General features: G+C 38.0%; 1 protein-coding gene across 1 annotated transcript in view; it reads left to right on the top strand.

Annotated features, from left to right (window-relative positions):
* Positions 1-24,931, top strand: part of Pka-R2 (cAMP-dependent protein kinase type II regulatory subunit) — a 166,249-nt gene that overhangs the window by 117,718 nt on the left and 23,600 nt on the right. Inside the window, exons 5-7 of the mRNA XM_067147075.2 lie at positions 7,446-7,704; positions 8,466-8,624; positions 8,731-8,833. Of these exons, the coding sequence (XP_067003176.1) occupies positions 7,446-7,704; positions 8,466-8,624; positions 8,731-8,833 (521 nt within the window). The remainder of the gene's footprint in view (positions 1-7,445; positions 7,705-8,465; positions 8,625-8,730; positions 8,834-24,931) is intronic.

Genomic DNA, 24,931 nt, shown 5'->3' with positions numbered 1-24,931 from the left:
GTCATATTTACTATTATTTTGTAAATTTCTACTTTTGTGATATCTAACAGCAGGATGTTGAGGGCCAGGTAATTCATTAACCTGATCTGCAAAGAACTGCATAACCTCAGAAGTAAAAGATTCCAGCTGATTAGCATCACTGTTTTGCATAATGTTTGAAATCCGATCCTCCCAACTCTTCATAGGATTAATATTTTCAGTTTCATGATCAGCGACCATTGGGGTGTCTTCTGTCAACTGTAAGCTTTCCCCAACATTCATGTTACTAGCATATTGTGTTAGGGTACCGAGGGAAAAGATGTTCGCCATACTGTGGGGGGACTATGAGGGTAGATTATTAAAATCAATCAAAGGCATTTACAGTATGTTGACAATTGGGCTGCAGTGAGAATTGATGGTAGAATGAATTCTTGGTTCAGGGTACTTACAGCGGTTAGACAAGACTGTAATCTTTCACTTTTGCTGTTCATAGTTTACATGGATTATCTGCTGAAAGGTATAAAATGGCAGGAAGGGATTCAGTTAGTTGGAAATGTACTAGGCAGTCTGGATTCTGCTGATGACTTGGTCTGAATGGCAGATTGTGCTGAAAGCCTGCAATCTAATATCTTGGAACTTGAAAATAGATGCAATGAGTATGGTATGAAAATTAGCCTCTCGAAGACTGAATTGATGTCGGTAGGTAAGAAATTCAACAGAATCAAATGTCAGATTGGTGATACAAAGTTGGAACAGGTAGATAATTTTAAGTATTTAGGTTGTGTGTTCTTCCAGGATGTTAATATACCGTAGTGAGAGAGATTGAATCAAGGTGTAGTAAAGCTAATGCAGTGAGCTCTCAGTTGTGATCAACAGTGTTCTGTAATGAGGAAGTCAGCTCCCGGATGTAACTCTCTTTACGTTGGTCTGTTTTCAGACCAACTTTGCTTTACGGGAGCAAAAGCTGGGTGGACTCAGGATATCTTATTCGTAAGTTAGAATTAACAGACATGAAAGTAGCGGGAATGATTGCTGGTAAAAACAGGTAGGAAGAAAGGCAGGAGGGTACTTGGAACGAGGAGATAAAGGCTAAGTTAGGAATGAACTCGATGGATGAAGCTGTACGCATAAGCCGGCTTTGGTGGTGGGGTCATGTGAGATGAATGGAGGAGGATAGGTTACCTAGGAGAATAATGGACTCTGTTATGAATTGTAAGGGGAGTAGAGGGAGACCAAGACAACGTTGGTTAGACTCAGTTTGTAATGATTTAAAGATGAGAGGTATAGAACTAAATGAGGCCACACCACTAGTTGCAAATAGAGGATTGTGGCGAAGTCTAGTAAATTCACAGAGGTTTGAAGACTGAATGCTGAAAGGCATAACGGTCTGTAATGATAATATATGTATGAAAGTGTTTGGAGCCAAGGGTAATGTGGCCAGAAACAAGAAAACTTTCACCCTTGCGAAAGTAAGAAACTGCTGCTGGAAGGGGATTGAACTAGTGACTCCACAACGTTGGGAAATGTGTGTAAAACACGCCATTGAAACGGAAGGAAACGAATGTGGGATATAGACCAGTTAGTAGACGATTCCATTGGACAGATAGTGATAAATATGAGTGACTCCGACAGTGATGACGACTGTTGTTTATAAGTTTCATTTCCGTATTGCTAGATATTACTTTACAAAAAACAATATAAATATGAGTCTCCACCTTATCAATACAAAATTAATTTACATTAAGCTGGTAAATATAGTCAAGACTAGTTTCGACCCCTAGGGGGTCATCTTCAGTTGACATGCATTAAAAATGTATTTTTTACAAAAACATTACATGTAGTGGTAAAAGCTTAAATTAATTTGAACCGATCATAAATGTTGGTATGTCTGGTACATTTGGGCTATTGTATGTGTCAATTTTGAGTTTTTAGCACACAGTGTGAAGGTAGTTGATTAACTAGTGTGCATCATCCATGAAGTCACATGTTATTTTTTATGCTACTACCATCCATTTTTTTTTTTTTTTTTTTTTGGGTTATACAATGTGGAATATACATACATTTGTGCAAATCAACAGTGGCAAGTTTAACAATATACATTTAAAGTTGGTTCATAAATTACACAAATTGGCTATTGATTAGTCATATGAAAATGTAGGACATTGGTTTGAACACTTTTGACTGAAATATCAATGTAACACCTTACTGGCATATATCTTAGATGCTAAAATCAGTTTATAAAGCCTGTTATTCTTGATTGAGTCTTGGAATAGGGTTAAAAAATTTTTAAATAAAAACTATTTGCTTAGTATAGGCATTAAATAATGCTGTTAAAATGGACATAAAACTAAAACAGTGGTATATGTATGCCATATATGCCTGGTTAAAAACACATTACATTAATGTTATTGATATGTGGTGCTACATGTACATTGTTTTGGAATAAATGGAGTTGACGAATTTTTCACAACAGTCTTAGATATAGTGTTCCGATAAAATGGGTCCGTAAAAATATTTATATGTAAAAAACGGTTAGGTAAGTATTTGAATAATCCGCTTGCAGATCAGGTAATACTTAGTTATATATCTGGAGATATTTTAGGCAGCTACTAATGTTGGAGTTATTAGAAATCTTGAATATATTAATGGAGCATGTTTTTCCATCCGTATGTCGTGATGTTTTAAGTTGGTGACATTTGTCAGAACGTGTTGAAATTATGCATCTTGATGCACGTTGATTTTATCATGGAAGCGTATATGTTGTAAAAACAAGGTACAGTATGTAAGGTGTTGGAACCGTGCATTCTTTGTAGCTGCCTGTTGAGATCTCGGTAACTAGTTCAAATAATCTGTACCTAACATGTTATGAAAAGAATACAGCATCTCAACAAGATCTCAACAGGCAGCTACAAAGAATGCACGGTTCCAACACCTTACATACTGTACCTTGTTTTTACAACATATACGCTTCCATGATAAAATCAACGTGCATCAAGACGCATAATTTCAACACGTTCTGACAAATGTCACCAACTTAAAACATCACGACATACGGATGGAAAAACATGCTCCATTAATATATTCAAGATTTCTAATAACTCCAACATTAGTAGCTGCCTAAAATATCTCCAGATATATAACTAAGTATTACCTGATCTGCAAGCGGATTATTCAAATACTTACCTAACTGTTTTTTACATATAAATATTTTTACGGACCCATTTTATCGGAACACTATATCTAAGACTGTTGTGAAAAATTCGTCAACTCCATTTATTCCAAAACAATGTACATGTAGCACCACATATCAATAACATTAATGTAATGTGTTTTTAACCAGGCATATATGGCATACATATACCACTGTTTTAGTTATATGTCCATTTTAACAGCATTATTTAATGCCTATACTAAGCAAATAGTTTTTATTTAAAAAAATTTTAACCCTATTCCAAGACTCAATCAAGAATAACAGGCTTTATAAACTGATTTTAGCATCTAAGATATATGCCAGTAAGGTGTTACATTGATATTTCAGTCAAAAGTGTTCAAACCAATGTCCTACATTTTCATATGACTAATCAATAGCCAATTTGTGTAATTTATGAACCAACTTTAAATGTATATTGTTAAACTTGCCACTGTTGATTTGCACAAATGTATGTATATTCCACATTGTATAACCCAAAAAAAAAAAAAAAAAAATTTGGATGGTAGTAGCATAAAAAATAACATGTGACTTCATGGATGATGCACACTAGTTAATCAACTACCTTCACACTGTGTGCTAAAAACTCAAAATTGACACATACAATAGCCCAAATGTACCAGACATACCAACATTTATGATCGGTTCAAATTAATTTAAGCTTTTACCACTACATGTAATGTTTTTGTAAAAAATACATTTTTAATGCATGTCAACTGAAGATGACCCCCTAGGGGTCGAAACTAGTCTTGACTATATTTACCAGCTTAATGTAAATTAATTTTGTATTGATAAGGTGGAGACTCATATTTATATTGTTTTTTGTAAAGTGATGACGACGACGATATGGAGGGAATTGAGTAACCTATCTTTCTTCCACAGGCAACATTGGCGAGTACATTAACCTTCAGAATTTTATTGAATATCATCTTGATTTATTCTGGTGATTGTATAAATGTTGTATTCTTTTCATAACATGTTAGGTACAGATTATTTGAACTAGTTACCGATCTCGCGATTTCTTGTTTTTTTTTTTGTTTTTTTTTAAAATGTGACTAGTACTACAACGCGCATGTGGCCGGACTTGCTATTCTTATCTCCCAGGTAATTTGAGACGGGATATAGTACTACAGGGGAGCATGGACTGTTGGATTCTCGATCAACCAACGCTGCTTCATGCCAGTCAAAATATGTTTGATATCTGTGTTCTTTGCCAGAGATCCTGCAGGGGTGGTTGATGAATAAGGATTGCTTTGCTGATCTTAATACGATGGAACAGCCTATCTGTCCTCCCTTAGCTGCCTCCCGTTTTTGTTCCTAACAAACTTCTTTAGTTATGCCGCCGCCACCACCACCTCACAATGGCCTGATATCACTTTCCCGTTTGGTACCACAGAGCATAACGTTTTGATAATCCAGCCATGCACACATCCTTCATAAACACGGAGTGTGTCAAATTCCAAGACGCGCTCAGCGGTTACGTCCATGAAGGGACAGACCCTTCGGGGCAGAGATGGTGTTTCCTGAAGCCGCCCATAGCACGTGAGGACGATCTTATAAAAAGTCTTGAGTAAATCTTGTCACTTTTTATTCGCCTTGTAGTTAAACTGAAGGTATATGAAAATCAGAATTCAAGAGGTTGAAATAAATTAAAATAAACAAACACACAAATACAATACACAATTCACTTGAATGTTCTTTTTTTTTTTTTTTTTTTTTTTTTTCCTGGCAAGCTGTTAATATTCTTGAAGCATCAAGGTTTCCCTATTCTGCTAACTAGTAAAGTTAACTTCTCTTTACCTGTAGTATTTGAGTAGAGTAGAATTGAAAGATGAATCGTTGACTGTGTTCCTCTTTTACTTTTTTACCCCATTGTTTTCCTAGCTTCATTTGGTAAAAATAAACCTTTCTCATCAGCATTAAATATGTTTTCAAAGACTATGATTTTCTTTTTTTGTAGGATTTTTTTCATTGGCTTTTGCACCAGGAATTGGTGTCCTGGAAACATTGTGACACTGCCTTTGTGATGTACAGGCTGTACATGATGATGTCATGCGAAGAGCAAACTGTTTCCTCTGTTCGACCCATGCCATGCAAGAATATGATACATCTTTGCCTTGTAGTTATGAAATGTTCGCAAATGTTGCATTAACAAAACAGATGAGATCATGAACACCTGTAATTGTTTCATATCTCGTAAGTTAGGTCTGTGTAATTAGGAGCAGTAGGTTTAAAGTGTGATAAGTGCCTAGTCAAAGCATAAGGATTGCTTTACTCATCAGTGTACCCAACACATAATTGGGCTTTCATAAAAAATATGGAGACAACAAACATCCAATATGGTAATTTATTTTAGTTATTTTACATTTTATGGCATACATTGGAACACACTAGTCAATTATACTACGGATTTTTTTGATTTCCTATCAGCCCAGTATTTTTTCATTCATTTCATTCCTTTGTTCTTTTGAAAATATCCTCCCGTTAGACCTTTTATTGATCTGATGTGTGTGTCTTGAAGTATCTTAACTTTTTCTGTTTTGTTTTTGAGATAGTCTGTTGTTATTTGTAGTTTAATATCCTCCTTAATTTCTGTGATCAATTTAATCTTGGTCTTGCTATTCCAATATGGTGATGATGATGATGATGATGATGATGATGATGATAACAGATTTGACTGCCATAAAAACAGCAGCTTTCATTGTTTAACTTCTGGCACTATTAAACAGTTAATGAAAAAATAACTGGATAACAACATTTGTCTACAAACTTCAATACAGAGCATATCATTCAGTAACATTCTTTGAAGAATGCAAATTCCCAGCATACTGTATGTGCTCAGTTTCTGTTCTTTTACCTCTGATTTAGTATCGGGTTACCTTGCTGATTAACGCTTCTGTTGCCTGCTTTTGTTGCAGATTTGTCATATTGTGCAAACATTTATTCTGGTTAGGTGAAGAGCAACGTTAAATAAATTAGCAAGATGTGTAAAAATTAAAAAACAATGAAGAGCCGAATGACTGGACAGAAACAATCGGCAACAAATCGGTATTCCCGAAAGTAGTACATTTCATGCCTAGGACCATTGAAATATTATAGAGGCACATGTTTTGTGAATCACATTTGTGATTTTTCACTTAAAAACGGAAGAAGCGATGAATGTCCACGCCATGTGAAATCTTTAAAAAAACATGGTGTGTGGATGCATTGAAGGGCAATGCAGGACGCTTCAAAAAGTGACAGTAACAGTGTCACATGGGTTGAATATTATTTCTTGCGTTTCTTGGCTGAACATAACCTTCACTTATCTGCAGCAGACACTGCCATTGTGTATAACCACTTTGTAGATTGGCATCTCTGAATACATCCCAGACATGTTTGATGGGGTTCATTCCTGGGAAACAGGCAGGCCACTCCAGTCAGGAGATCCCAGCCCGATGAAGGAATACTTTGGACTCGCGACATCCTGTAGACTCCATGAACTCCAAATTCCATTCCACAGCAGTTGCCCCTATATTTCTCTGAGCCAACAGTCAAAGACAGCGCAATCATCACTGGCAGTTCTTGCATGTGGATGGCTTGTACAGGTGAAGCTCTTAATACAGACATTCTGAATCAGTTACATGACTGCACCATATCGCTTTGACTCCAGTGCACACATCAAGCAACTTCCTTGGTTGACTAGCCTTTTTGCTGTAATATGATTATGTGGACCTGATCATTGGTCAACAGTGTCCAAACACCTCTCTAATACTTCCTTACTGGTGTTCCAACTTCAGCTGAAATGCTGCCTTCCATTCGAGTATGGCATTCTACTCATAGGTAGTAGTAATAATAATAATAATAATAATAATAATAATAATAATAATAATAATAATAATAGGCCTGGTACAGGTCTTTCGAGTTGATGCTGTATAGGTGACCTGTGCGTCTGTGAAAATGGGGCCCGTCCTATGACGAATTCTAATTATGAATATGGTGTGCACACTCAACCCCTGAGCATTCAGCAAGCTAACCATTTAGTCATGGAGCTGGATTACCCATAGCCTACAGCTGTGGGTATGTTTGCAAACAACTTGTGGGACTGCTGTTTGACAAGTTCAGAAAAGGCCACAATAGCAACATAGACACTACATTTTGGGGTGATGCAACATTTTTGTTGATGTTTGTATATATGCACAGATTTTTATCTCCCTTCCCCTCACTCCCTTACCCCCTTCTTTCTATGTCTGTATTTTTATTTTTTTATTTTTTACAGTGGAGATTATCATGCCTATGTGTCCACTGATGGTCAAGAAGCCAAGCATATCCATACATATGAAGGAAAAGGAAGCTTTGGTGAATTAGCACTGCTGTACAACATGCCCCGAGCTGCTACTATCCAAGCAGCTACCGAAGGATCTTTATGGGCTATGGATCGTCAGACATTTCGTAGAATCTTATTGAAGAGTGCATTTAAAAAAAGAAAGATGTACGAAGCTTTGATTGAAAGTGTACCTATGCTAAAGGCTCTTCAGGTAATTCTAGCATATATTTCCTGGTTTTGTATTAAATACAAAGTTTCAGTTCCCATACGCATGTTGGAATAACTTTTTTATTTATGTTTTTCTTTATTTATTCAGTGAGTCGGTCTCGTCACAATGCCCCAAATTGAAATTTTCAAAACAATGTTATATTTTGAAGTTGGGTTAAAATTATAGATCCTGTAGGTTCTGTATTGTACAAGAACTGCTTGCATAAGAAAATAAAATTTGTACAAAATCCAAAGGACAACAATGATGCTGAATGTAGTTCTGACAAAGAATAATTCTTTGTGGATGAAAATATGTACGTGAAAACAGATGTCTGGGTAGTTATAATATTGTAATATTGTTTCAAGGAAAATTATAACGTTGTATACCACTGTATATCACTTTATTGAAGTACGTTACAAATCATTTTTTATTTCCAGTAGTATTTTATTGCTTGCTTTTGTCAATTTATTTCTTAATTTGTTCTTAGCTATCTTTTGATAGTTTATAAAGTACAGATAGGTGACAGAATAAGGACGAAAAGGATCATCTTATTTCGATCTTCATCTTATTTCATATCTTGTATGCTGGGGTCAATAGCTCGGTTTGTAGTTTGGGCTGGTGCACTTCTTGATGCCATATATTTTGTCAGGTGAAAAATACACCCTATGTTCAGTGGATATCAAGATGGAAAGCCAACACTTTTGGCACTGTGTTGATTAAGTTTCCCAGGCAAAATTAGAAACATGTTGTCTTTCTTTTTACAGCCTTATGAACGTATGAACTTGGCTGATGCCCTCGTTCCACGTACATACTCCGATGGTGAACGTATTATCAAGCAAGGGGATCAAGCAGATGGAATGTATTTTGTTGAAGATGGAACTGTACAGATCACAATCATTGGTGACAATGGTCAAGAAGTTGAGGTAGTTATGATATATGGAGTTCATATATGTATATATTTTTTAATTTTTTAATTTTTTTTTTTGTACTTGTACAGAGTTTAATGTGATAATGTGTATCTTTTGACAGATAAATCGTGTAACAAATGGAGGTTATTTCGGCGAACTTGCCCTGGTAACTCATAAGCCAAGAGCTGCATCAGCATATGCTTTGGGCGAAGTGAAATTAGCTTGTAAGTAGAAATTGTGTGCAGTATTATTATTCAGCGAATGGCATAAAATGTACATATATATAGAATTAAATATGGTACAATAACCACAAAGCATAATCATATCAAAATGTCCAGTCCTTCTATCCACTCTAATACTCCCTTTGATGGGATGAAGAAATCAGCCCAGCTAACAGAGTAGGCTCGTAGCTTGCAGCTGTTGATGATGTGAGGGATAAGAAGATGTAAACAGGTTGTAACTACTTTTTACTACGGAGTATTGAAAGGTGGATCCTTCCCTATAATATTGTACATCTTCTTATTTCTCTATTCAATACGGAACAATCATGAAGTTTTTAACTTTAAATGATGTGAGGGATGTTTGCCATGGAGCACCGCAGTCGCATTCTGGTGACGTTAAGCAGTTCCACTTGTAGAGTGAGGTCCTGCATCTTCCATGGCCTGTCTGAATTCTGTTAATATGTATATATATATATATATATATATACAAACACACACACACACACACACACACACACACTCTCTCTCTCTCTCTCTCTCTCTCTCTCTCTCTGGTGTCAGAAAGTTTAGACTCGCCCATTAATTTTCACTTACCATGAAAGATGGGGGCTATTTGTTGAAAATCAACATGGAAATAACTACGTGTTTAGAACTAACTAGTTTTATTACACATTTCACTAGATTTTCCTTTACACTGAACATTCACAGGGAGCTAGAAACACAATTACAACATCTTAAGCAATCGCACTTGCTGTTCATCAATGTGTCCACCCTTTGCTTTGATTACTGCTTTACACATTCGTGGCATTCTAGCTGTTAATTTTTCCAAAGTCTCGGTATTTATACATCCCCATGTTTCTAACAGACATTGCCACAACCCATCCACACTGCCTGGTGCCTTTTCTTTCATTTTCCTGTCAAGTTCTTCCCACAAAAGTTCAATAGGTGACAGATCGGGTGATTGAGGGGGCCAGACCATTAATTCCAATATTCCTTCTGCTTGTTTCTTTTCCAGCTACTGCTTGCACAAGTGAGAGGTGTGTTTAAGATCATTGTCCTGCTGTAGAACAAATCTTTCACTAATCACCTTCATTCCAGCTGGCATGGCATTGCACTAAAGGATACAGTGATATTGTTTCTTTTCCAGTATTCCCTCTACTTTCACCAAATCACCAACCTGATTATTTCCAAAACATCTCCACACCATCACATTTCCTTCTCCATGCTTCACAGACGGAATTATGCAGGATTCCATAACCCTTCCGCTGGGAAGCCGACGAACGTATTGGCAACAGTTAGAACCGAATTTTTTAAATTTAGATTCATCCGTCCAAAGCACCCTTTTCCATTCTTCAGCTGTCCAGTTAGCATGCATTTTGGCCCATTATAGCCTTTTCTGCTCATGTACAGTTTTCAGGAATGGTTTCCGTGCTGCTACGTGACCAAACAATCCCGCCTCAAGCAGATGACTTTTCACTGTTATCACAGACACAGGTTGTTCTCTTGTTTTATTTATTTCTGAGCAAATATCTACCGCTGTACGCCTTATTATGCCATGCTTGCTGACAATTAAAATACGGTTATCTTCAATTTTAGAAGTCTTCCTTGGACGTCCACTGCGTGGTCGATCCTCATGACTCCCTGTTCCCTCTCTGCATTTCACTGCTCTAAGAACGTGGCACTCTGAAGTTTTCAATTTTTCCACAATTTTTCGGTTTGACCACCCAATTTCTTTATAAGCACAAGCCTTGGCTCTGTTTTCTTGGATTATATTAGCCTTCTTCCCCATATTAGATTGTTTGATGTGTGTTGTTACCGTAGTTATGTCCAGATAACAACAATGTTGAAAATAAACAATCTGGTACAGAGATTAACGTACAACTGCTCAGGATAACTTCTGTTGGTTAACTGTCGATTCCAAAACAGCGAGGAAACCAGGGGGGAGTAATCACGTGAGAGAAGCATGTTTATTACCTGGGAAAGGGCTAGAAGTTATCCAGGTGGAAGTAGGCAGTAAGAGCTGGGGACCATAAATCTGTCAACTTCTTTGAAAAGATCAGTGAAATCTTGCAATATACACTGAAATAGCATTATGAAAGTGCTGAAAGCATCCATACATAAGTAACAGAACTAAAGTACTACTTATCACACAGAAAACAATTATTTAAGAAAATTATTCATTTTCATAGGCGAGTCTAAACTTTCTGACGCTAGTGTATGTGTGTGTATATATATATAATAGCATGCTTTCTTAGTAGGTAGCCAAAAGAGATTAGACCCTTTACTAATGTGCAAGTTTTTGTTCCAATGAATGAAAACCATTTTTTATACAGGTTGTAACAAGGTACGGCCAAACTTTCAAACACATTCCTCACACATAGAAGAAGAAAAATGTTTTATAGACATGGGTTTGAAAACACTTCATTTCCAGGATAGAGCTCACTTTTTACAACATAGTACATTAATCAGGGAAAACACTGTCACTGGGTACTTCACTGCATCCAGGATTAAATGCGATGGTGGGTTGTGCATTGTATCAGTGCTAACGGAGAGCATATCACATGAAATTCTTCCCTACATGAAGTGTTCAAAATGCCCCATGTTGACATGCATCAATCCGCTGTCACTGGGTACTTCACTGCATCCAGGATTAAATGCGATGGTGGGTGGTGCATTCTATCAGTGCTAACGGAGAGCATTTGGAACATTTCATCTAAAAAAGAGTTGTCTGCTGATACTTTGATTCCTGTGTGTTTCTTCTGTAGAGTTGTAGAAAATGAGTTCTTACATGGAAATACCGCATTTCCCGGCACAATCGTCGCCACCGCATAATCGTCGCATCCTTTATTTTCAATACAAAAATCGGACTTTAAACATTTAATTGCATAATCGTCGCAGTCCAAATTTTGTTCACCAATCTGGTTAAAAGGTCAATTGAACTGCAATGCAAGTTGCACATGAATGCACAATTTAAATACATGTATGGTTTATGGGCAATTTGGCAACACAGTCACATTTGCGAGATGTTGCACAACGTATAAATAAATAATACCGGTACATGTACGACGCATGGCGTACAAGTAGTCTATCGGCAGTTTGACAATGTGGTCGCGAGACAGTGTACAATTTATTCACCCCCTACATATTATGAGTTCTCATTTAAAATATGTAAGGCTGTAAGTTATCGCTTATCGGCAACGTCGCCAGGAAATACTGGTACCAACACACACTTGTCTTCTAGTAGACAAGAGGTCTGATAGAATTCTGCGTTATTCCAACCACCCGCCCCCCTCCTCCGGCGCAACAGTCGCGAAGGACCTTGGCCTAGCAACCGAACGCTGCTCAACCTGAAGGCCTGCAGATTACGAGGTGTCATGTGGTCAGCACGGCGAATCCTCACGGCTGTTATTCTTGGCTCTCTAGACAGGCGCCGCCATCTCGTCGTCAGATAGCTTCTCAGTTGTATTCACGTAGGTTGAGTGGACCTCGAACCAGCCCTCAGATACAGGTAAAATTCCCTGACCCGGCCGTGAATTGAACCCGGGACCTCCGTGTAAGAGGCAGGCACGCTACCCCTACACCATGGGGCCGGCTCGTGTGTTATTGCACACAAAGTGAAATCCAAGACGATAACGCAGATTTCCATGGAATTATTCAGCTCACGGTCAGCCAAATTATTTACGATGTCTCGGTTGTCGTCGCTAGACTCTTGCTACTACGTCATAAGTGTCCGGGCATAGGATGAAAACTTTTACCCAAGTAGTCAAGATAATTATTATCCAATGATGTTAAAGTTTTATTTTAGAAACTCGTCAGTAATGTAATGTAAAATTATCAATAACTGGGAAGAAATATTAACCTAATTACCGTATGTTTAAAAGAAATTGAAAAAATGAACGTTTGTTACTGACGTCTTGGAACACGGTCAACTACAGTAGATCTACACTGCGCTAGCTAGAGCGATGGATGAAGACGTCCGTGCTCCAGTTTGCGAGCTTTGTGCAAGCGCAGTAGTGTGTCGCAACCAACGAGCTCAACTGATAACAAATTGCTGCATGCTTCCTTGCTGCCTAACAGTATTGGCTGCTCTGGAATGGACAGATCACAGATGCATTTATTTGTTTGTGACTGATGTGATTACTGTGGACATATGTGCGTATGAATTTAAGTTTTTAATTTGTGTTTGGGGTGTTTGTAGAAATAATTTGTTTTAATAGTGAACAATTACGGAAAGTCATTTATATTGCGAAGCATTAACGTGTGAAGCATTTATAAGCGATTATGGGTAAATATAGAAACTATTCTGCGGGCTTCAAGCTAAGCGTAATTGCCTTCGCTGAACAGCACGGGAACAGAGCTGCAGAAAGAAAATTTTCAGTGAGTTAAAAATGGTGCGTGACTGGCGGAAATTAAAAAACAAGCTAAAAAGCACAAACCCTTCTAGACGTGCGTTTAGAGGTCCTAAAACGGGGAAGTTTCCTATAATTGATGAAGTGTTTATGTACGTCAATGAAATACATAGCAATGGATGCAGTGTATCATATGAAATGTTACAAATTAAGGGATGGGAGGTAGCGCGCAAACGCAACATAACCCGGTTTAAGGCGAGTCGTGGGTTGATTAAGGGGTTACACGGACAAGATTGTAAATTTTCACAGATTTGTCATACGTTTGCGCAAGGAAACTTCGTACTTGCTTTCTCAAATCGATAATGCCGATCAGACTCCAATTTTTTTTGATATGCCTCGCAACAGCACTATTGCGCTAAAAGGATCGCGGAGTGTATTAATGAAAACTAGCGGTAGTGAGAAGTTGCGATGCACGGCAATGCTAGCCATTACAGCTGACGGAAGAAAGTTGCCGCCTTACATCATTTTCAAGAGGAAAACGATGCCTAAGAATATACAGTTTCCCCGTGGAATTCATGTACGAGTGCAACCAAAAGGTTGGATGGATGTAGAACTCATGCTGGACTGGGTTAAAACTGTGTGGGGTAGAAGACCCGGTGCATTACGAAAACAACCAGCTCTGCTTGTTTAGATAGTTTCCAAGGTCACCTCATGAACGAAGTGAAGCAACTTCTCAGTAAAAATAAGACATGACAGATAGTCATTCCTGGTGGCCTAACATCTGCTTTGCAGCCACTAGACGTATGTATTAATAAACACTTTAAAGACCATTTACGTCGATTTTACGAGTGGATGATGAGCGGCAATCAGCAACAGTCTCCAAGAGCTTCAAAAGGACTGGGATTTCGAATGCACTAGACGGATCCGAAGATGACGCAGTGTGGCAGAGAGACGAAGAATCTGATACTGGTATTAACAGCAGAGAGGACGGCGCATCAGATACCAAAACCTGCGATAGCGACACAGAAGATTTGGAATTAATTGTGTACCGCTAAGTCCGTATTTCACAATAAAGCGATAAATTTTTGCAAGTGTAATATTTTAACTTTAATACTCAAATTAATGAGAATTAACTTAATATGTTCATTTTTTAAAATGAATATTGAATTTTCACGACCGCATTGTAATCGAAACAGACTTTCAACGTATTAGGTCGTGTTACGTACATGTAGTACGTGTTGAAGAGATGTTAAGTACAGAACAAAAATGGCGAAACCAGGAGGTTGTGGGTTCGGATCCCACTGGTGTCCGGTGGAAAGGTGGAAAGATGATGGAAAGGTATGAAAATAATTATGGTAAATGTTAATTCTAATGCTCTCTCTCTTTGTAGTAAAGTACTTATTTAGGTTATTAACAGTTTATATAAGGTGTAATAAGGCGATGAATTTATTGCTGTAGGCCATGTAACCATGCGACGAAAATGGTATAAAAGTTTCTGTAGACGAAAAATGCATGGCTCAATTTGAATAAAATTTGGTATACAAAGCCAATACTGTACACCCTTTCAAGCTGTTATATAATTTGTTTAAAATTTCAAATGATTTCATACGAGGCTAATAGTAAAATATGTCGCGTGTTTACGACTCTCTCATGAGCAGGCGACCGGGGAGTTTCCTATTGCTTGAAACCACGTGTACAGGAATGCATTATGTGATGCAACACGCTGCCCTCAGGATTCAGTTTCTGCATTACTCGCTTGTAAAAGAAATATTTGAGAACAGCAATCTGTGTTCAAACTGAGGTGATTTTTAATAACTCCACTTTCCCCACAAGGAATGTTGTAAACGGTATTGGAGAAGAGAAAGGACGAAGAGGATTCTAAAAGAAAGGAAAGGGAAAGGCATGCTAGGAGAAGAAGGAAGATGACATCTGTCGAGTTACATGTATGCTGCCAACAGATATGAGAATCAGAACTCAGAATGCAGAACTCAGATGATTACAAGCAGCTTCACCGCTGCGTCATCGTGCCCCTTCTTTGTTATTACTTACTGCGATATTAAATATACATTTTATCATTCAGTGATCGTATTTGATGGAGAGTTTTAAGATTTATTAGCCCCTCATGCCATGTCGCCATAGCACTGATTCGCATGTGTAATCCCACAACGCTGTCAAGTAAACACGCGACGATCGCCTTTAACTATATTAAACAGACATTACGCAAATTACACTCTTTTTTTTTCGCAAAATGTACTTTGTCCTTGTAAACAATATCTTAACATTACCAGTAAAAGTTACCACAATTCACAGAATTTAAAAAAAACGTGAAGGTATATGAAGTTAAAAGTCCATTCCATGTAAACACCGATCGCTACGTTTAAAATTTTATAAAATCACATGCATTAGGTTTACAACAATGAAATTTGTGGAGATTATTAAGTATCATATATATGTTAACCCTTTCAGTCATAATGTCCTAGATATAGGACGATTGTTTTCTGTTCACCATAATCATCTTTGAAAAGCTGTAGACTCTTGCCCTACCAGTATACTGTTCCTTAAACAACAACCACTATGGATTGTATATTATGTCCTCTCATCATCATCATCATCATCATCATCATTTCCCTTTATCCAGCTGTAGCCGGGTAGGGACAAATATGGTTCCTCTCCACTTTCTTCGGTCTTTCCACCACTTCTCCTCCAACACTGTGTCCCAGTCCAGGTTTCTTTCTATAATGCTGCATTGAATGGTATCCTTCCATCTCAATCGTGGTCGTCCAGGGCCTCTCCTTCCTTGGATTTGCATTTCCATTACCTTTTTTGGCATTCTTTTGTCGCTCATTCGCTTTATGTGCCCAAACCATCTTAGTCGGCTCTTCTCTATTCTATCATTCATTTTTTCCACTCCAATTTCTTCCCGGATTTTCTCATTCCTTATTTTGTCTCTTCTACTCTTCTGTATCATACTCCTCAAGAATTTCATTTCGGCTGCCTGTATTCGACTCTCATCCTTCTTTGTCATTGTCCAAGTTTCTGCTCCGTAAGTTGTTGTCTCTGTAGGTAAGAAATGTATGCGGAAACAATGAATCAAATATGCCGTGACATCGAATATATTGACTATACAAAACTACCTTTCTTTGAATCATTTTTATATACTTAGAATAGCTATAGAAAAGGAGATACATTTTTTTGGAGCTCAAATAGGCTTTATATTTTCAAGGCACATTGTTAGAAACTATGAATCAGTATAATGGTCAGCTGCAGATGTTTTTAAAATATCGTGCTAGATCTAGGACAGAACGACTGACAGTAGGCATTATTACATATAACCTCAACAAAGAAAATACAAGTTTACGCGTGAAGTTGTTACCGTCTGCAAGCATGGATCGTGAATATTGCTGGTCTGAGAACAAGGATGGCTCTTCCAGAAGAACATATATGCTATAGGAACAATACGTGTTGCCAGATTCTGCAAGCCACTATTTGAATCTGATGGAGATATAAGGAAGCATCGAACTCGTGGATTTATTCAAGAAGTAGTCAGAAAAGATGACATAGTCTTTACAAAATGGTATGAGAAATCTTGTGTCATAATTGGTTCCAGTTTTTTTGGTGCAGGTAACAAGGACGTTTGTAAAAAATGGGAGAAAAAGAAGTTAGTATGTTGAAGTGCAGAGGCCACAAGCAGTGAAAATGTACAATGTGGTGCGGATAAATTCAACTTTTTGGTTGCCATCTACCGCTCTTTGATCCGCTCAAGAAAATGGACCCTGAGATTGTTTACTCATGCTTTGGATACAGCCATAACTATTTCTTAGTTGGAGTATCGGAAAGAAGCCAGAAATATTGGAGAAGCAGAAAATCAGATCATGGACATGATTCATTTCCAACAGAGCAGTCCAGCTCTGATGTTCATCGTAAGAGGACTGTGTTACATCCCATCAGTGAGGTGCGTTTTGATGGCAGAAATCACTTACCTCAGTACAGTGATCAAACCAGTCAATCAAGTTGTAAAAACTCTCTATGTAAAGGTAAAACATACATATTTTGTTCAAAATGTAAAGTTCATTTATGCTTATCAAAGGAAAAGAACTGTTCTGCAAATTTCCACACAAAACAGGGCGTAAAAATGAAAACTGTGACAGTTTATTTAGGTATTAAGTAACTAGATTGTAGCCTAGAGTGTTTTATTTTCATTTTTATTTCTAATTTTATTCTAATTATCCATTATGTATTTGTAAAAGAAAGGGCCCAGTATGGTTTTAATTTAGCCTAACAATATTTTGACCAACACTCTGGCTGGAGTTTCAAATTTTTTGCTTAAAAAATGAAAAATTACGACTGAAAGGGTTAAAAAGAAATCTACAAATGTAAACACGCAACGCCTGAAATTGGCCTACAGAAGAAGGGCTTGAATCATCACTTTTGTGAAGTGAAAGGACTTCAACAAATTGTTTTTGGAGCCCCTCTCTAGTTTCCTCTAATCACAATATTATCACCAAATGCATTGTGTTCGTTTCTGTTCTCTCTAAGCTATTCTTGCTGTCTTCATGATCATCCATCACAGTTATAAACAGGGAAAGTGAGGGTACATTTTCCTGTCTGGTTTCAATTTCCACTGGTCCTGGTTTACCTACTTGTGTTTGACACAGTTTTAGCATTTATCTTTTCCATACCAGATTTTCCAAAAATCGTATGTTACACTATTATAGGTCTTTTCTGAATCAGTAAATGTCATCTTACCGAGCTCGATAGCTGCAGTTGCTTAAGTGCAGCCAGTATCCAGTATTCGGGAGATAGTGGGTTCGAACCCCACTGTCGGCAGCCCTGAAGATGGTTTTCCGTAGTTTCCCATTTTCACACCAGGCAAATGCATGGGGCTGTACCTTACTGAGGCCACGGCCGCTTCCTTCCCACTCCTAGCCCTTCCCTGTTCCATCGTCGCCATAAGACCTATCTGTGTCGATGCGACGTAAAGCAACTAGCAAAAAAAAAAAGTCATCTTATAACAGTACAATGGAACCTCAATTATCCATTCCTGGAAACTTAAGTTTTCCCAGATCATTCGTTCAAATTAATTCATCCGTGAGCATCCTAATTAAATCATGTTTTTAAGATCCTGCATTATCCGTTCCTTAAAGAAACGATTTCCCACATCAGCCGCCCAGAAATTTGTCAATAAACGCTATATCCTCGATCAAGTGTTTTTCAAGAAGCAGTTTCTCATGAAAAGTCGGCTACAACACATCTATGGATCTTGGCGTTAACATCCGGTCATTACGGTAATTCGTGCAAGTACAGTACTGAGAAAGCGATCGGTGGTGATCTTGCATAAGAGACCATCTTAGCATCACATTCAGCTGGTATTATTTAGGGAAAACTCAGAAATCATAAAGTAGAGAGTGGCCGCGACAACTGGAAGGAGACAGAGCACATTTCGACAGCTCTACTTGAAGAGGTTCGTCAAATGTTAGTACTTACACATTATATCCATCTTTATTTTTTACTTTTTTCAATTGTATCACCGAGGAGGCTTTTGACACTTCCTGCGGGGCACACTATATAGTCACTCGACTTTCAGACAGGAATCAAAATTGCTCCTTCCTAACACAAACGTGGTATTTTAATGTGATAGACCAGAACAGATATGCTTGCACCTTACATAATTATATAAAGCTGTGGGAGGTCTTGAGATTGCTTATTACTGTTTTGGTCCTAATATAAAATGGGAATTTTTATGTAAAAATGTCCTTATAAAAACTGCAGTAATTTTATATGCACAACATAACATTTAAAAAGTTTGTATCATTTCCCACTCATACTAACTTGTAGTGTGTCTCAACCCACTTTCTTGCTTAGCTCAAGGTCACGAATAAACTGAACTTTCTGAGTTTTTGGTGATTTTTTTCTCTTTCCAATGTGTTTGTGGTTAGTGATGGCAGAACTACTCTATGCGCACTTTTTAGTGATAGATTTTTGTACTTGGTGAGGAGTAAGAAGGGAGCACTGCCGGTTCCGGTAAATACTGCCAACTGAATGGAAATGAAATCTGAATTGAATCGATAATATGATCGATTGATATGAATTTTCTAAACCTTTATTATCTTAACGCCAACAACTGTGTCACACACACAGTATATAATACTATATAATATTTCCCGATGCAAAACGTGTTCCTAGCATGAATTCTATAGTTTGGCTTTGCTGTGTAAACAACAACAGTACGAGTACGTAAAGTGTACCCCAGATGTGGCACAACGATCATAAGCGATTCTTAGTTTGTGTTTCAAAGGTTGCCAATACGAATCTCGAAGATAACCGAAGTCGACCGATTCAGCACTAGGGTGTAAATCTATCGCTAAAAAGTGCGCAAATAGTAAATATAATGCATTCACGAACTTTAAAGAATCTGTACTTGCATTCGAAATTCTCGAGTTCAAAGTAACCGTTAAAAGTTGATGTAGTCCTAATTTATGCAGTACAAGACATCCAGAATCTTACTACAAACAGTATGCCAGTGACCAAATTACAATGGAAGATTAAAAAATAAAAGGATTTCGCCTTCATGTTGGGCTCTTTTGTATCGATTATATTTTATTTGATCAAAGAATTTAAATCTACATGCGATCAATTTTTTTTGGCTTGGCGTTGTTAGGTGTTTTTTAATGGGCTTGACTTGATCAAAGTTGCTGAGCTGAAAGAAGTTTTCATGGAAAACTAACAAGATTTTAATTTCATGTGTAATTAATGTTGGTTCACGCAAAACTCGAACGTTTGTATTGGATAAACGTTAATCTGAGATCAATTCGCACTGAACTAAGATCAACTTTGACTGTTGAAATTTCTCCGATCAAACTCTTTGGTCTTAGTTCAAGGAGTTGTTTTCTACTTGAGATACAAGAACAGCTGATTGTTAATAAAATATTACCTGTGTTGTTTGTTACAATAAATGGTAAACAAATACACTGAAGTCTAACCTCATACATTGCTAGGTATAGTTGTCCATATATAGGCAATATTACGCTTCTTTTACTGCAGTGTAATGTAATAATTCTATAACATAACCTCGATAATCTGCTTACGTTATTATCTTATCTCGTTTGTATTTTACAGATGTCTGATTACTCTGATTTCTCAGATATATCTTCTGATGATGAAAATGATTAATTTCATCGGGCTCTCCGTGTGTTCTGTGAAAGAGGAAATCCAATGAGAGAGTTGAGTGATAAGAAGTTTAAACTGAGGGATCGCTTGGGAAAAGATACCATGGAACAGCTAGAACTCAGGCTGCATGATATTTTAGTTAAACCTATCAAGAGAAACAAATCTTTGCCTCCAATGCACAGGTTATTACGGTATTAACTTCAAGATTCTTTGCCAGGGGAAGCTTTGATTTAGTCGTTGGTGATTTACTGCATGTAGACGCAGCGACAGTCTGCAGAGCTATTCATCTTGTATCTAATCTTATTGTTGCATTGAAACACGAGTTTATCAAAATGCCTACCGACCAAAGTGACGTGAGGAAAATCATGCGTGATTTTTTTTTATATACAACACTTCCCTGGTGTTCTAGGTGCTATAGATCGTACAAACATGCCTATAATATCTCCTGGGGGTGATAATGCAGAAGTTTATAGGAATTGTCATCGGTGGTTTTCGTTAAATTTTCAAGTTATTTGTGATGCTCGGCGCAGGTCCCTAACTATCGTAGCAAGATGGCTAGGATCTGCTCACAATTGCAATATCTTCATTAATTTACGAGTATATGCTCAGTTCGAAACAGGAGACATTCCAGAAGGCATAGGCCTACTCCTGGGAAACAGTGGCTGTCAGTGTTGTCGTTACCTGCTGACTCCAATACTGCATGCCGAAACAGCTGCAGAGCGAGCTTATAATCGAGCCCATAAAGCAACCAGGTCAGCAATAGAAAGAACATATGGGGTAGTGTAAAGACGGTTCTCTTGTCTCAGTATGGGGCTAAGAGTGAAGTTACCTCATGTTTTTTATTTTAGAATTGGCTTTACGTCGCACCGACACAGAATAGGTCTTATGCCAACGATGATATAGGAAAGGCCTAGGAATGGGAAGGAAGCAGCCGTGACCTTAATTAAGGTATAGCACCAGCATTTTCTTGTTGTGAAAATGGGAAACCATGGAAAACCATCTTCTGGGCTGCCGACAGTGGGGCTCAAACCCACTATCTCCTAGATTCAAGCTCACAGTTGCGCGCCTCTAACCGCACGGCCAACTTGACCGATACGATTTCAACTAGGTCACCCTTGTCCTCCTGCGAAAAATTAGAACAGTCCTTTTTCGCGCTTCATTTCAGTCATTTTTTCTTTCTTTCGCTCGGCACACAGAATACGAAGGAAAAGAGATTCACACTGCTCAACGCGACTCACGATACTCAGCTTTTTCTGCGCTGTTGCCAAGCGCTCGCATATGAACTCGGATCAAAATTGAACTTTGATTAGTTGATCTTAGATCAGTGTTATACAACCTGACACTGGTCTGATCTCGAATCATTTTCTGAACTGAGATTAAAACTGATCTCCAGTCAATGATGTTTATGCAATCGGCCCTTAGTGGTTTAATCTTTTCTAAGCAGCTGAAAATGCCTCAAATAGGGGCAGAACATGTCCTGCTTTTTTAATAATCTTATTATGTATATATATATAACTCATATAAATATACATTATATGGATAGGGTGGACCTATTTTTTTAAAAAATTTCTCTCTCCACTGAAGTCACATCGATCAACACGGATCATAAACATGAACAAGCGGTCTACACTGTATTCAGACTGCCCCCCCCCAATATTACTGTGAATTAAACCCGATAGAGATGGTGTGGAGCCAGATCAAACGTTATGTTGCCAGCCTTAACACCATTTTCAAACTTCGTGACATATGTAAAAATCTTGACACAGCGTTTCGTGAGATGACAGCTGATCAATGGCATTCCTATGTCCAGTCTGCGGTGCGTGAACAGAAAACTATCTGGGACCTGGAAAGTGCCATAGATATTGTGGATTAAAAAATGGTTACCAATTTAGGAGAGGATTCTAGTGATGTGACAGCAAATCGTCCAATCTACAGGGAATCGAGCCTTTTGCAAGTTCGGATTAATGAAATACCGGTACTTGTCATGTAAGTAGGCTTGTTAATTTTCATGGCAAATATATTTTATAGCAATGATGCTGTATGTTTGTTACCATATCTCAAATATGTTCATATCTCTATATCCGTCAATTGTTAGTTGTGTTTATGTTGACGTAAAGAGCAAGCAGCGAGACAGGTGGACCTTGTGGAGTGATACAAAATGTTTGTTTATGTCTACTTTATTCCTCTTTGGAAAGAGTTCAGAGATATGAACACAATAGTGCTGTACGACCCACATATAGGCCCGGGTAAACCCCCGACTAGGGCAGGTGTTATATAGTCTGAATTTAGACACCTTCTCCTCCACCAGAAATACCAAATGAATAACTGAGCTTACCGGCTAAAAGGAAAGAAGGAATAAGGGATAACATAATTTTAGTAAATTGAAAATTCGGGAGGAAATAAAATGAACAAAATTAGGGCATACTTGTGCCATTCAACCAAGACACACAGTACAAAGGAACATACAGATTCTTTTAATAACACCTTTCAACACAATGTTTGATCATTTACCTTCATTGTGTGATATTATTGCATAACCTTTTATCACATGTATGGAAAATGATAGGCCTATTCCATCTCATTTATAAAGGCACTCAAATTTGAGGCAAAAAGACTTAGTTTACCTAAGAATTAACTGGTTGTAAAATATCCACACGGCTCAGGTGAGAAATCACGCCCACACCCCCACCCCCAAATCCAATCTAACAACCCCTGCCCAGAATAAAAGTTAAGGTAAAATTAAGGAAAAGGGGGCTTCACCAAAAGGCATGATCTTAATGCAAAAAAGGAGGTGATTCATGCAAGTATCTGGACCATTATGGCAGCCCACATGAGCTACAAGAAAAATAATAAACAAACAACTGGTTGCTAGCCACACAAAATATAAACATAGCAGGATTCAAAAGGAGACCCCCTGTGGGTGGGGGTAGTAGAATAACACCCATGGTATCCCCTGATTGTTGTAAGAGGCGACTGAAAGGGGCCCCAGGAGCTCGTAACTTTGGGGCGTGGGTTGGCAACGACAGGGCCCTTAGCCAAGTCCTGGAATTGCTTCCAGTTAGTTGTGCCAGACTCCTCACTTTCATCTATCATATTCGATCTCCGTTGGTCAACTCTTGTTCTTTTCCGATCCCGACGGTATTAGGTTTGCGAATCCTTGGGCGTCTTTCATTTTCACGCCCTTCGTGGCCCTTGTCTTTCTTTAGCTGATATCTTCATGTTTTTGAAGTGTCAGATCCCTTCCATTTTTTCCTCTGATAAGTGTTAATAGAGGATGGTTGCCTAGTTGTACTTCCTCTTAAAACAGTTATCATCACCACCACGACCACCACCTTTAAAAGGAGAGAACCTAAATGGAGGAAGCAACACATTCGGAGAAAAGGAATAAAAATCAGAAGGAAAATAAATTAAATTCTCCTCCGTTTGGCAGTGATTTTGGTCTGTTATAACCACTCTCTCATCACAATATACAACCTTCATCTCAAGACTCGTGTGCCATAATCCAGTTTCATATGAAATCAGGGTACACCAGTAATATTCTAGATATACAGTCATCGGTTTTTTCCAATACCTATTGCTGACAACAGCATGTCATAACCAAGACACACTCGGTATCATAACTTACTCATCCAGACTCCAGTCTCACAGCGTACTGCTTCGACATCAAATATCACACATAGGTATTTCCAAAGCAGGCTATTAGACATACTTCTTACTCGGCTAAGAACCGAGCTGAAATATATCACCTACAGTGGTTATCGCCACACGGCACATATCAGAGAACAACCACCAAACAATTCACACAAGAATAGACCGAGCACCAGTCACTAAAGGAAGCAGCAAAAGGAGGATAACACAAGAACTAGTAATGTTAAACGACATAACATACTGTTCATCTAAGTGCAAGAAAGTCAAAAACAGACAAAATGAATTACAAATAGGCTCCCAAAGTTAAAGGTAATCAACCAGGGCATAACCAACCCAATGAAGTACTGTATTTATTCGTGTATTAGACCCCCCCCCCTATTTTTCCCCCACATTTATAGTCAAAAAAGAAGGGGAGGGATCCAATATGCGATAACCTTGAATTTTTGCTGTGAATACATGACTTCTAGGCTATAAAGAGCTAGCTATACATTGTACATGTAAACATTCTACACTATTCTTTAACAAACGTACATTTGTATTCTGAGTTTTACTAGCTATTTTGTTTCATCCCATTAACTCTTCTTATGAAGCTGATGTCAGGAAGGGCATCCGGCCATAAAAGCTCGCTGCGAAGATTCGTCTCATCGACCCCATAGAGAAAAGGGATAATGGGGATTATGCAATATTAATACAAAAGAACGTAATGGTCAGTCATTTGTGTCTGGGTGTTAAGCAGTAGGCCTACCACAGTAAACCTGATTACTGCTTTCATTTCGTCGTCTTGTGCCACCAACTTCCCTTCTACTGGCGCGTCGTCATTCCAAATGACGTCATCTTCACTGCCATCGAGAGTATTTGAGACCCTGTCTTTCTGAAACTTTTAAAAATAATTTAATTGCCGACTATAGAGTCCGAACAGTGAGAATCTACAGTATTC

Source organism: Anabrus simplex, chromosome 5 (genome assembly GCF_040414725.1).
Source record: "Anabrus simplex isolate iqAnaSimp1 chromosome 5, ASM4041472v1, whole genome shotgun sequence".
Lineage (NCBI taxonomy): Eukaryota > Metazoa > Arthropoda > Insecta > Orthoptera > Tettigoniidae > Anabrus > Anabrus simplex.
The sequence above is the reverse complement of the archived record's forward strand: the minus strand, read 5'-3'. Positions and strand labels throughout refer to the sequence as shown.